Source organism: Callorhinchus milii, unplaced genomic scaffold (assembly GCF_018977255.1).
Source record: "Callorhinchus milii isolate IMCB2004 unplaced genomic scaffold, IMCB_Cmil_1.0 Scaffold14, whole genome shotgun sequence".
Taxonomy (NCBI): domain Eukaryota; kingdom Metazoa; phylum Chordata; class Chondrichthyes; order Chimaeriformes; family Callorhinchidae; genus Callorhinchus; species Callorhinchus milii.
This window is the reverse complement of record NW_024704755.1, coordinates 7862871-7875203: the sequence shown is the minus strand read 5'-3', so window position 1 is coordinate 7875203 and position 12333 is coordinate 7862871. Positions and strand designations below refer to the sequence as shown.

At 40.6% G+C, this 12333-nt stretch overlaps 2 protein-coding genes across 3 annotated transcripts; both read right to left on the bottom strand.

Moving 5' to 3' along the window:
* Positions 1-3415: 3415 nt before the first annotated feature.
* LOC103176048 (protein C19orf12 homolog) lies at positions 3416-8377 on the bottom strand. The gene is made up of 3 exons (XM_042340499.1): positions 8140-8377; positions 6059-6238; positions 3416-4900 (listed from the first exon to the last, which is right to left on the bottom strand). The coding sequence occupies exons 2-3, from the start codon at positions 6216-6218 to the stop codon at positions 4635-4637; spliced, it is 426 nt and encodes a 141-aa protein (XP_042196433.1). The 5' UTR covers positions 6219-6238; positions 8140-8377; the 3' UTR covers positions 3416-4634.
* Positions 8378-8819: 442 nt separating this feature from the next.
* LOC103176049 (protein C19orf12 homolog) lies at positions 8820-11841 on the bottom strand. Of its 2 annotated transcripts, none has more exons than XM_042340500.1 (3): positions 11824-11841; positions 10266-10445; positions 8820-9488 (listed from the first exon to the last, which is right to left on the bottom strand). In XM_042340500.1, exons 2-3 carry the CDS (start codon positions 10423-10425, stop codon positions 9223-9225), a joined length of 426 nt encoding a protein of 141 aa, XP_042196434.1. In that variant the 5' UTR covers positions 10426-10445; positions 11824-11841; the 3' UTR covers positions 8820-9222. The 2 variants fall into 2 exon arrangements, with proteins under 2 accessions (XP_042196434.1, XP_007887586.1); XM_007889395.2 differs by lacking the exon at positions 11824-11841 and adding an exon at positions 11629-11687.
* Positions 11842-12333: the final 492 nt, after the last annotated feature.

The following is a 12333-nucleotide window of genomic DNA, read 5'->3' as shown; positions in this document are numbered from 1 at the left end:
GTGACATGTATCTGGAAATCTGAAACATTCACACAAGTGGTGGACAGTCTTCCTCTGATGTGAGAGTTAGTGCAGAATTGGGACAGAGAGGGGTTTGTCTGCATTTGGCCACACTGCAAAAAAAAACGTTGTTTAAGCAATAATAGGCCTCACAGAGTGTTAATACACGAAAACATTTGATTCTTCCAGTATTGGAGTTTCCTCAATTTGAACAAATTCCATAACATCATAAAATTTTAATAATTAAACTCCAAGGTGGGGCCATTTTACAAACTGGATTACTGTCCTCCTTCAAACTACAATATTTTTCTTTTCTTTTATTCCTGTCCAGCGATAACTACTGTAGTGCTCGTTTTTTTCCACTGTGTGGCATTGAAGTACATTTGAACACTTCAGTTACAAATGTACTTCAGTGTGCTTTGAGTGTGCAGGACAGCTCTGCTGTGCCACCAACTGACTGAAATCTGGTACAACATTAAAAAAAACTATTTTGATACAGGAGAGTTTCATCACTGCATTCTGGTAAGAATCATTAGTGAGTAAATAAAACGAGATAATGAGTAAAAATGGATGACAGTACAAAATAGGAGAAAGGGCACATATATATGCAGGGTGATCAAAAAGTCATGGTAACTATCCTATCATCTAACACAAATATACAATTTCTTTAAGACTTATTAGACATTGTAATCGTGTCACGACTTTATGGTCACCCTGTACATCCCATAAAGTCGAATGAAGATGTTTTCCCATCCACAGTAGTAACCCCTGGGAACAATGACCTTAAAACAACTGTGCAAGTAAACCAAGCAAACCAGTATTGTTTATACTAAAGTTGAGGTTCTCGTTTAAAAATGTAAATCAAATACGTTGCTCATTTACTTTTTTTTAAACTTAGCTTTTGAACATGTAGATGTGTTTGGGTTCAGCACATGAATTGTGATGGGTGTACGTTTTGGAGAATGTTGGAAGTACTGACTGACTCCTCAGATTATGCATTATATTCTCAGATGGGTTGCTGTTTCGTTACGGTTCGGCAGATTAGTTATGTTTGACTTAAATGTAGTAGTTGATGGGAGGTGCTGAAGTCTAACTAATGCAGTCTGTGAAACCGGGCTGAGTGCTGCAGATTTCATTGCACAGTAATTGGTGAGAGAGTCGCTTTAATTCATGGTAAATGAGAATAAACAGTAGTTCTACATGTATACAATTAAAATAAGTGGGTTTGGTCAAATCTGGCTACACAACCAGCACAGTCAGGTTATATTTTTTATAACCCGAACTGTAACAGGAGAATAATCTAGTAAACTTTCAAGCCTGACTTTGAAAATCTTAATGTTTCCTTTATTCATGCTGTGAAAGGGGGAAATGATGAAGGCAATGATATTTCCTTACCTTTCAGAGATGCATGAAGTTATATTTGACCCTAAGGATGTTTTTATAGTAATGAAATATGCAGAAGAAAGATTCCTGTGGAAACTCAGAAAAAATGACTGATTTTTACTGCTAATTCCATTATGATGCTAATTCAACCAGAAACTGCTGGAGCTATGACCCAACATCAATATTGAACCCTAGCTCTGGTTACAGACTTAAAACAAGAAAATCAACATATTCTCGAAGATGTCTATCTGTTTTAGCTGAATGACGCTTGATTATTTTCTTCAGATCTACTCTGTTCATGTTCCACATGAAAGTTGTTTCTACATTTAAATACATAAGCTCAGTCTCGCTGGCATCCACTTTGCTTTGTAGATTTGAAAATTCAGTCATTCATTGTGTGCTTCTATGTCTCATGACCTTCACTCTAAATTCCATCATCTTTAATGTGTTTAGCAAAAACGAGATAATCAAGTTGCTCTGCTTTGCTGGTAAGATGTTATACAACAACTTGCATGGCACAGTGTGCCAGTGCTTAGCACCTTGGGACATCCTCCTGACATAAAAGGCGCTATACAAATGTAGTTTGTTGTTTTTGTTGCATATACTGTATATGTTATTTCACCTCGGATAACAACACAAAGTGCTTCAAGTTATGCACTTGAGGCATTTGAGGAACCAAAAAAATGTTGGAAATGGAAGTCTAGCATTACATTAATTGTGGCGCACGAAGAGGCAAAAAATGAACTGAACCACTAATATTATAAAGTGGATATAAGGCTAGCTATTCTGTGAAGTTATGAGTTGTTTAACACAAATCCAAGTCCTACCATTCCATGACACGATGCTAGTGCTCTAAACCTCCTACACCACAATACCCAGGCTCCAAATTGTTTCATATCCACTTGAGTGAGGCGATCATTCTATTCTCTTGAAAACATTAAAGAACATCTTTAATGTTCCTCTCCCAGGCCACTCCAGGACCTGCTGTGCTCAGAATTATTGGGGCCAGTTTTCGTGGTATGAACTGATTTTATTTTGTCAATAGTTCATTAAAAGGGGAAAAACTTTCAGCTTTCAAATTCTGATGGACTTATGTGTCCGACGAGATTTAAAAATGAAAGCTCACTTACCAAAAATAACTTGCTTCCGAAAAGCTCCTCGACAATGTCTGACATTTCCTGGGAGGATAGGTTCTGCACTGGCGCTGTGTCATTTGAGTGTTGCCTCTTGCACAGATCATGCAATGCACTGAGCAAGAGCCTCTGGTTTTATTTTAAGCTGATCTCACTCATTTTGCTGTGGAAAATAAGAAACCTTTACCCGACAGTAATGAATGCTTTGAGGGAGTGTTATGAAGTAAGACTCTGTGGTGAAACCTTTTGCAAGAACAATTCTTGGCTGGGACAAGTTTATTTTAAAGTTGTGCTATGAGAAATATTATAAAGTACTTTCTATTTAAAGTTCTTCCTTATGGCGACCACCTCCTTTTAGAAAGTCTGCTCCTATTATCAAATGAAAGCGCTCTCTGTTGATCAGTTGCTACCTTGTCATTGCTAGATTTAGCAAATGATTCTGCGCTATCAAACTCTCACTTCTTTTCCAAAAAACATAAAATAAAAGATTACTCCCGACAACTCTTCAAATTGTTTATTTCCTACATAAATTGCTTCAAGAATATTGTAAATTCAAACACTTCACTAAGTGCTATTACTTCAAATTCAAACACTTGACTAAGGCTCAATAACAGTGCTAAGATAGCTGATACACATTATATAGATTAATTCACCATAATGACTTGTAAACTTGATACATGATTATGACATTTTAAAGACTTCTATCACCAAAAAATGTTAAATTCCAAATTTAAGCATCATTGAAAACGAATAGTGGCTGTCAGTGGCATTCCCTTTTCTTGTCACAACATTTCTGAAACGTTTTAAATGATTTATAAAATGTCCCGTCTGCAGAAATTCACTTTCTTGGACACTGATTGTGAGCTGATCAGTCGTAAAGAGGCACTTTGATTTCTTCCTTTGTCACTGCAATAAATTTTAATTGTCGTTGCATCTTACTTGGCTTCAAAATGGAATTGCTTTTCAAAGTGGGACAGCATGTATATGGTAAAATGCAGGATGACCAGCTTCAGTTTTATTTCCTAATTACAAAACCTATTTTAAAAGCAAGCAAATTCTTCTACCAATGTCCACACACACTGCTCTTGCATGGCCCGCTAGTTGGAGCCTGCAGTGAATGCAGTAATGCCTCTTCAATGGCCAGACGGATTTGGTGTACCTACTGAGATCCCTGATGATCTATTGAAGCTGGTGGATGACCCAGGTCTGGTTGTAGAGGCTCATCACTGCTACTCGTCCATGTAGGAAATGGCCAGAAATTTGCTATCACACTCAATCAAACTATTTTTGCTGCTTAGCTGGGTCTACATTGGAATCTAATATCCCTGCACTGGTCACTTTGTTGATAGTATTGGTAACCTACTATTCCTGTGTTGTGACATTCTTTGTTAGAGACGCCACTTATCTGGCTTTGCTGGTGCTGTTGGCTGGCTGCTTTCCATTTAGTTCTGGGACCCATGTAACAGGAGTGACGCTTCAAAACTTTCGGTGTATTGTACAGTGACACTATGTTCACCTTGTCAGCATATTCTTTAAGAATTAGTGTTAGTTGTTGGAACAGGATTGCCTTCTTTACAGTGAGGAATGATGTACTTCCCAATGCAGAATGCACTTTTTAATCATTATAATTAACAAGGAGGTGTGGGAAGGGGAGCATTTGTGTAGTGCTTTTACTTTCAGAGAGTCTGAGGTCTCTTCTGTCACAAGTTTGCCAGCATGGATCTGTCCATTGTGCATCATTACATCGTTGCCTGGCAAATTCTTTCGAACAGCACCTTTGTACCGTAAATACTAATTACTGTCAAACAGGCCTTAAGAAACCTATATTATTGTTTAGATAGTTAGTATGATTCCATTTCATTATGTATGTCAATGAGAGAATACCATGGTTATAAATTTACAGTAGCTATTTAGGAATATTGCTTCTGGGGATAAATGAACATTTAAATAGTTTTGACACTTCATGTCATCTGCCAGTTGTCAACATAGTTCTAAGGCCAAATTATATCCTTCACAAAGGCTTGAATTAATGTTGGTAAAAGTTATTATTTTCCAGATTGCAACCAACCTACCGCCATTGAGATTCATGGGCAAAGGCACGCGGAATCTATGTAGATTTCACTCTGGATATCGCACTTCGGCATTGAGTTGGTTTAGAAAAAACAATTTGATTGCTTGTAGCACCCGGATCTTTAGTGTGGGATTTCCCATCACTAATGCGATGAGCTGTGCTGCGTCAGTCCAGTCCAGGTGCCGGACAACATTTTGCACATCGGTCAAAAGCATCTGCTGTTGGTTTGGTGGCAGTTCCATAAGAATCTGAGGCAATGGTTTAAACTGTCCACTGGTCATCCAGGCACCCAGCAATCCACCAACCGCACCACCTGAGGAGGGGCAAACAGACATTTTTTTTCAAATTTAAAATGAATAGTTAACATTGATTTTATTCTCAAGCTTCCTCATGCCTATCCTGAAGGTAATGCTCCTTGCTAGTGTGTGAGGTAAGGAACTGTCTGGTCTCTCGCTGCGAGGCTACACTTTATGTACGAGATTGGGTAATGTATCAGAACCAGGCAATGTATGAGGCTGGGCAACAAGTATCAACAGGCAATTCAGAGCATATCACAGCTGAGAAGCTTGATCTGATTTTCTCCTGACAATCACATTCCACCAGGGGTCAGAGGGTAATCATCAGAGGCAGGATATGAAGCTGTTTTTTTCTATCCCAAACCCTGAGGCCAATTACTGTGACCCTGGTCTCAAAGTGGCTGAGGTTAGTTATGTTGCCATAAACAACATCCTAATTTGCATTTATATGGTGCCCTTCTTCCAGGGTAGCATCTTGGGAGTGCTTAAACAAACAAACAATTAAACCCGAGACCTTTCTGGTATACGTGGGTCCCACCCAGTAGAGTATGACACGGATAAACAACTTGCTTTTATAGAATTGTTGACACGGGATAATGCTCAAAACACTTCACAGAAACTGAGTGGGAGCCCGAGCAAGGAAGGAGATAGAAGGGAGGAGTGAGACGAATTAAGGCACAGTCAGATATGAGGAAGGTGACCAAAGGCACTGTCAATGAGGTAGATATTTAGAAGGGCTTGGAATGCTGAGAGGGTAGGTATGAGATGGAGGCATTTGAGGAGTTTCAGAGAGCAGGGGACAAAGTGTCTGAAAGCTCTCTATATGCTCATATTATTTACTGCGGAATAGTAAGACAACACAATGAATTTGACTACTGTCCTTTTTTAAAAGGATCCAGGTACGCTTATCATTGTGTGATGTAAAAACTCTCAGATCTGTCCCTTTTCACCATCATTGAATAGTCACAATAGCCATTGAATGGCCCTAATTCCATGTCTGATTTACATATAGGGCGACACACACTTTGTCTTTTTTATGGATTCTACCTACAATATCTTTGTGAACACCAAGACTAGGCCCAAGAGCACTCTGTGTCACGTGATTGTTTTTTAACTAATACAGGGGTTTGTCAAATGTTTTTTTTGTCCCTTTGAACCGGGGTCCAAACACTCACCAACTGCAATTCCGGGAGGCCCACCGAACAGCCCGCCAGCAAACGCTGTTATGCAAGCCACAGCTGCTCCCTTTGCAGACCCTTTCACTGCAACCTGTATCTTCTCCACCTGTGAAAGATGATTCACCAAGTGCATCACGTCATTGGGATACACAGGCATCTTCGGTGAGCGAAAGGATCCTGTAATCACACACATGTTCATCACTTCCATCATTGCAAGCAGATTGCTATTATCGTTATACTGTATGGCATCAATGTATTCACTTTTCTCCCCCTTTCAGGTTTCTTTTTGCCTACAATAATAATTCTTGCATTTGATATTGCAGCTTTCATGTATCGAAGCACTGCACAACTACAAGAACTTGCGCTTATATAACGCCCACCATGCAGGGTAGCATCGAAAAGGAAGGTTTTCAGGCGGGACTTGAGAAAGGGGAGAGAGGTGGCAAGGCGGAGGGATTGAGCGAGAGTGTTCTACTGTTTTGGGGAGTAGTGGCTGAGACTGTGACCTCCAATGGTGGAGCAGAGGTTGCGAGGAACAAGCCGGAGGCCGGTGCCAGTCGAGCGGAGGCGCCGGGTGGTGGATTGGGGGCTGAGGAGGTCAGAGAGGTGCCAGGGAGTGAAGGGATTTGAACACGAGTGTGAGGATCTTGAAGTCGATCTGTTCGGTGATGGGAAGCCAGTGAAGCCTGGGCCAGAACTCTGGGGATGTGGGTACAGAGTTTGATCCGGGTCAATGTGCGGGCAGCAGAGTTCTGAATGAGCTGGATTTTTTTGAATAGTGGAGCTGGGGAGACTAGTGAGGAGTGAGTTTGAGTAATCCAGGCGGGATGTGACAAATGCATACACAAGGGTTTCGGCTACATTTGGGGTAAGGTATGGTCGGAGGCAAGCAATATGGCGGAGGTGGAGGAAGGCGGTCCTGTTCAGGGACCAGATGTGGGGGAGGAAAGACAACTGGGGGTCAAACCAGACGCCTAGATTGTGCACTGGTTCGGTGAATCTGAGGGGGAGCCCAGGGAGGTTGACGAATTTAGATCCGCAGGAGTGAAGACGTTGACGGGAGCCAAAGAGTATGGCTTCCATCTTGTCCACATTCAGCTGCAGGACATATTACAATTCACAGGGTTTATTGTAATATGTAATGACTATGTATTTTGTCAGCTTTTGCCAAAAGGCACAATTCTGAACTCCCTTTGACTTTTGCAAATTATTCCAGCCTTTTCTATTTGCTAAACACACACACACACACACACATAATTTACTAAGGGACCATGGTGTTTAATAAATCCGTCTTTTAAAATGCAAAAAAGGTTTTATTTAAAAAAAATGCAATAATCAGTAGAAAACACTTTGTAAACCAAGCGACGAAAAAGTATCCATTTCACCATCAATGAGGATAGAGGGAAGAGACATAGACATGTGCTATTTTTTGTCTGCATGATGTAATGGACATGGCTCCACAGAAACAATGGAGCTTTTCCAATATCACTGCCATCGCTTGTGTGTGTGTGTGTGTGTGTGTTTGGCAAATAGACAAGGAAAGGGCTCAGTCAGCACCTGGGAAGGCCACTGTGTGTCCCTTTAAAAGCAGAAGACACTCCAAACCGAATCCAAACGCTCAGCCTCGAGTGAAACCGAATCAGCCAAACATCTGCACCATTCCTCCAGTTTATAGCCTCAAAACAGCAGCAACACATCGAGCAGACAGACACAGACAGACACAGACAGACAGACACAGACAGACAGACAGAAAGGCCTCTCTCATTTGCAACCCCCTCTCATTCACATTCTCAGAGTGAGCTCCCACCCCCCACCCCCCGCCTGCCTTTTCCTCCATTAAATCAGCCCGGATCCTACCGTTACCATTGCAAAGCTCATTCCAGTGCAGGACTGGTCACACACACACACACACACAGACACACACACACTCGTGTAACATACGACACTGTGGGGGGTGGAAAATAACATGATCGCGACTGAAGTGCTTTCAGGCTTTCTCTCTCTCTCTCTCTCTGGGGTGTGTGTGTGTGTGGGGTGTGTGTGTGTGGGGGGGTGGGGGGGTGGGGGGGGGGGGGTACCTGGTGTAAGGCTGCACCGCCCGAGGCTGCTGAGCTCAGGGTAGAAGGACTTTGGTCGGTGCTGCCTCTGGTTCCGGACTACAGCACTGCAGCTGCAGTGATCCACCGCACCGCCCGCACAGCTGTGTCAGTGAAGGCGCACTCGCTATCGCGTGTTTTTCTCCTGACTTTCTTTTTCCTCTCCAATCGCTGCCGAGTAGACTTTCCCCGAAACGCCACATCCCCATCACACCCCTCCCTTTGCACACACACACACACACATATATATATATATATGCATGTGTAGGTATGTGTGTGTATATATATATAGATATATAACCAACTACACCGTGAGAGACAGAGAAACCTGAGAGGTTCGAGTGGAGTTTATGTCGAAAGCGTAATTGCAAAGCGCACCATCACACGACAGAAACCACTCTCTGCTGCTGCTGCTTTTTTTTTCAATTTAGATTATACTGTATTTGCTGTATTTTTTTGTTCGACTGCAAAACTAGTCTTCCCTCTCATGTGCACGGTGTCAATGCATGTCAAACTGAAGCACAGACATGTTAGATCAGGGAGATTTGTGATATTGTGTCTGGTCCCCCCCCCCCCCCACCCCCTTAAAAAAGTGCGTTTCAGGTTTTGGTACAATGCAGAGTATATTCAGAATTACATATTGCACAGTATGATCTGCCGACGTGAAAGGCACTATACACATGTCATTTTGTCGTTGTTGTTATGTAGATACCTACAATTTGGATCTGAAATCCCCATCTGGCAATTTCACTAAGAGAGGATGCAAGGCTGCTATTAGTGCAAAAATGATAAATTAGACTGGAAACATGACCCCTCCACTGTATTATATTGGAGCACTGACTGTCTACATTGACTGAAAATGCTTCCAGTATAAGGTGGCTCCATTAGGTGACAGAAAATCACCTGTCCTGCATCCAACATACTCCCAATCATCAGTTATTATTGTGTGTCTAGTGATGTCATGCAAATACATTGTTAATATACACATAGTTATAGAACTCAAAAGGTAGTTTATGGATTTTGTTTCAGACAAATGATTTGAAAGAAACACTCGGCATAAAGATGTCAATCTTCATATTTTATCTGAGCATCAAACTGCTGTGAGAAGAAGTTTAATGCTGTCTGAAGCACCAACTGAGTCAGGGAAGGATTTCTCATCACTAACGCTACGAGATGTACTGCATCAGTCCAATCCAAATGTTTGATAATCTTGTGCACCTCAGCAGATAGCATCCTCTGTTGGTTTGGTGGCAGTTCCATAAGAATCTGAGGCAATGGTTTAAACTGTCCACTGGTCATCCAGGCACCCACCAATCCACCAACTGCACCACCTGGGGAAGAACAAATATATTTCGAGACTCAATTTTGTATCGCCCACAAAATATGCAGTCAATTCACTTTACAGTGTATTCCGTGAAGAGCTTTGAGACGTCTCAAGGACCATGATAAGACACTCCATCAAAGATTGTAATTATTATTGAATATTTTGGATTTAGCTTTTTATAAATGATCTTGATAGAAACATAGAAACAGGAGTAGGCTATTCAGCCCCTCGAGCCTGTACCACAATTTTATAAGATCATGGTTGATCTGTAGCTCAAGTCCAGATAACCCATTAGCAAAGCAAAATATGACTCTCTAACATGAATATTGATTCAAATGTAATCTAGAGATTCATAAGGCAGTACGGCTGACTATGGCTGTTAACTTTGGTTTTGAAATGAAAGTACAGACAACCATCATTCAGCTAAACTTGCTACAGGAAATTTTACATTTGATTTCTGTCAATCTCTCGAGTCAGATGAAACACCTCAAAAACAAACAGCTCTCAGTGACCTGACAAGAATGAAGCAAAATCAGTGAATCACAACAGTAAAATTCAAAGTCTTTCAGACAGAGATTGAAAAAATCATAGAATCAGAATCTGAGAATTTTACAGCACAGAAAGAGATCAGTGGTTCCCAAGACACTGGGTGTTAGACAATGCTTATATACTGGTAAGTCTCAGCAATACTGCCACTATAATTTTCCTATTTCCTGCTTATATCACTGTAGATATCACTGTAATAAAATTGACACTTTTACAAGAATAATTAAACATTACTTACCAGCTGCTATGCCAAATGGTCCACCAAGCAGGCCACCAAAAAATGCGCAGGCACCAGCTACAATTGCTCCCTTCCCAGAACTTTTTACAGCAACATGAATCTTCTTCACCTTTGAAATGTGACACACTAAGTGAAGGATTTCATTGACATCCACAGGCATCTTTGGCTAGCTGTAGGATCCTGAAAAATCACATACGTTCTTGTCAGTTATAACAAGTTGTATTATTTGTTCAGTACTAAAGACTTCTTAAACTTTAAATTACAATATTGTAGCAGCAGCAGCACGAGAAACCAATTCTGCCTGTTTTTTAAAAAAGAGTTCTTCCACAATAGATAGAAATACAGACCAGACAGTGAAGTAAATCAATTGTACACTTTCAACTTGAAAAACACGTAGGGAGAGACTATTGCATAATTTGCTGGTTTCAATGTTGGTTTCATTTTGCATCATCAGTTCTGATGGGAATATGAATCAGATTTTCCAGTTTATCCTCCCTTAACAAAAAGGATTTCTATCATACCATGGCTACCAAACTAATTATTGCTTTAAGATATTTATACCTGGAGTAATTAGATACATTCCTGCTATCAATCTGCTTGATTTAGAACTTCATTTTGCTGTACTTTCTTATTTCTTTACTCAATTGAGGCAGTATTGAGATCCCAAGCAACAAGGCTACTGAAACATCTGCTTACATATATACAGAGTTCCAACAAACCAGTATCCAAATGGTATTTAATATTAAACAAAACTAAGGAGCTGACATTGAAAATCTTGGTTTGTTTACCCAAGAGTTGTCTTATCAGAACTAAATTTAAAGTTTAAGAAGGCTCCAGCACTGGCCAAAGAAACTAAGCTACACCAAGTTTGTAGTTTAAAAGCCTGCAGGAGGAAGGGAAGTTTGAGGGAAATAAGAAGTTCCAATCTTGAAGTTTTGAGACCGAAAATAAAGCACACAGACAATGAATTTTATTTCAACACAGTGAGGATAAAAGAAAAAGGGGAAAAAATGTATTTAAAGCTTGGGAGGTATAAAAGGGAAGTCTAAGTCAGCAATGGCTATAGTATTGCTAAAATACAAAGGAGTATTCTTGTGAGGTTGCTATTTAAGCACAATGCTAGTTTTGGATGATGCAGTTTTACGCCACATCTACTCTTGCTATGGTTGACCCAAGAGTGTAGAGAGCATTGAAGTACTTAACCTGTACTAGTTACAGCTCCTCCACATGATCTACTCCAATCCCAATTCCCTGATCTTTCTCTGCCCACATCCAAAATTTCTTTCTCTGGCATCAACAGATTTGACTCTAAGAACGACATATTTTACGCCAAAATTGACAAGGAAAATGAATAAAGAGCTACCTTTGTTAAACTGATGGTTCCAGCTGTCTCAAAACATCCTGAGTGGTTTCAGTTTCAAAAAGAAACTGAACTAATCATTTCTGATAACAGCATTTTAAATATCAGGTGCACTGTTACTGTACTTTGTACTTTTGGGTTATTTTGGACAATATGATTCTCTTTGCCCACCACACCCAGATAGTTTACTCTTCTTACCGTTTGCCCACCACACCCAGATAGTTTACTCTTCTTACCATTTGCCCACCACACCCAGATACTTTCCAATACAATGTTCAAGGAAATAAATGGTTTATTCATTGAACCTAATTACAGCCTTAAATGGTAAATATTCACCGCTTAGTAATAATAATAATCCTTGCATTTGATACAGCCTTTTAATCATGATCTTGAGATGTCTGAAAGCGCTTCACGGAAAATACTGCAAAGTGAATTGACTGTGCATTTTGTGGGCGAAACCAAGCAGCCAATTTGCGCACAGCAGCGTCTCACTCGTGGTGGACCGAACGACCAAATTATCATCATTATTATTATTGATTGATTGATTGATTGATTGATTCTTGAAGGGATTACGAGCCGCCTTGAAGTGCCTCGCCCCGGGACACGACATCTTTCGTCCGCACGGTAGAGGTCAGCTCGGAGCCACGGATCAACTTGAAGATAACCTACAGATGAACTTCCGATGCTTTTATTTTTTGGGGGTGTGGG

Coding starts and splice junctions, on each gene's coding strand:
- LOC103176048 (XM_042340499.1), bottom strand. CDS start 6,218: ATGCCTGTGTATCCCAATGACGTGATGCACTTGGTGAATCATCTTTCA. Junction 4,901..6,058: donor GCCTCCCGGAATTGCAGTTG/GTGAGTGTTTGG, acceptor GCCCCTCCTCAG/GTGGTGCGGTTGGTGGATTG.
- LOC103176049 (XM_042340500.1), bottom strand. CDS start 10,425: ATGCCTGTGGATGTCAATGAAATCCTTCACTTAGTGTGTCACATTTCA. Junction 9,489..10,265: donor ACCATTTGGCATAGCAGCTG/GTAAGTAATGTT, acceptor GTTCTTCCCCAG/GTGGTGCAGTTGGTGGATTG.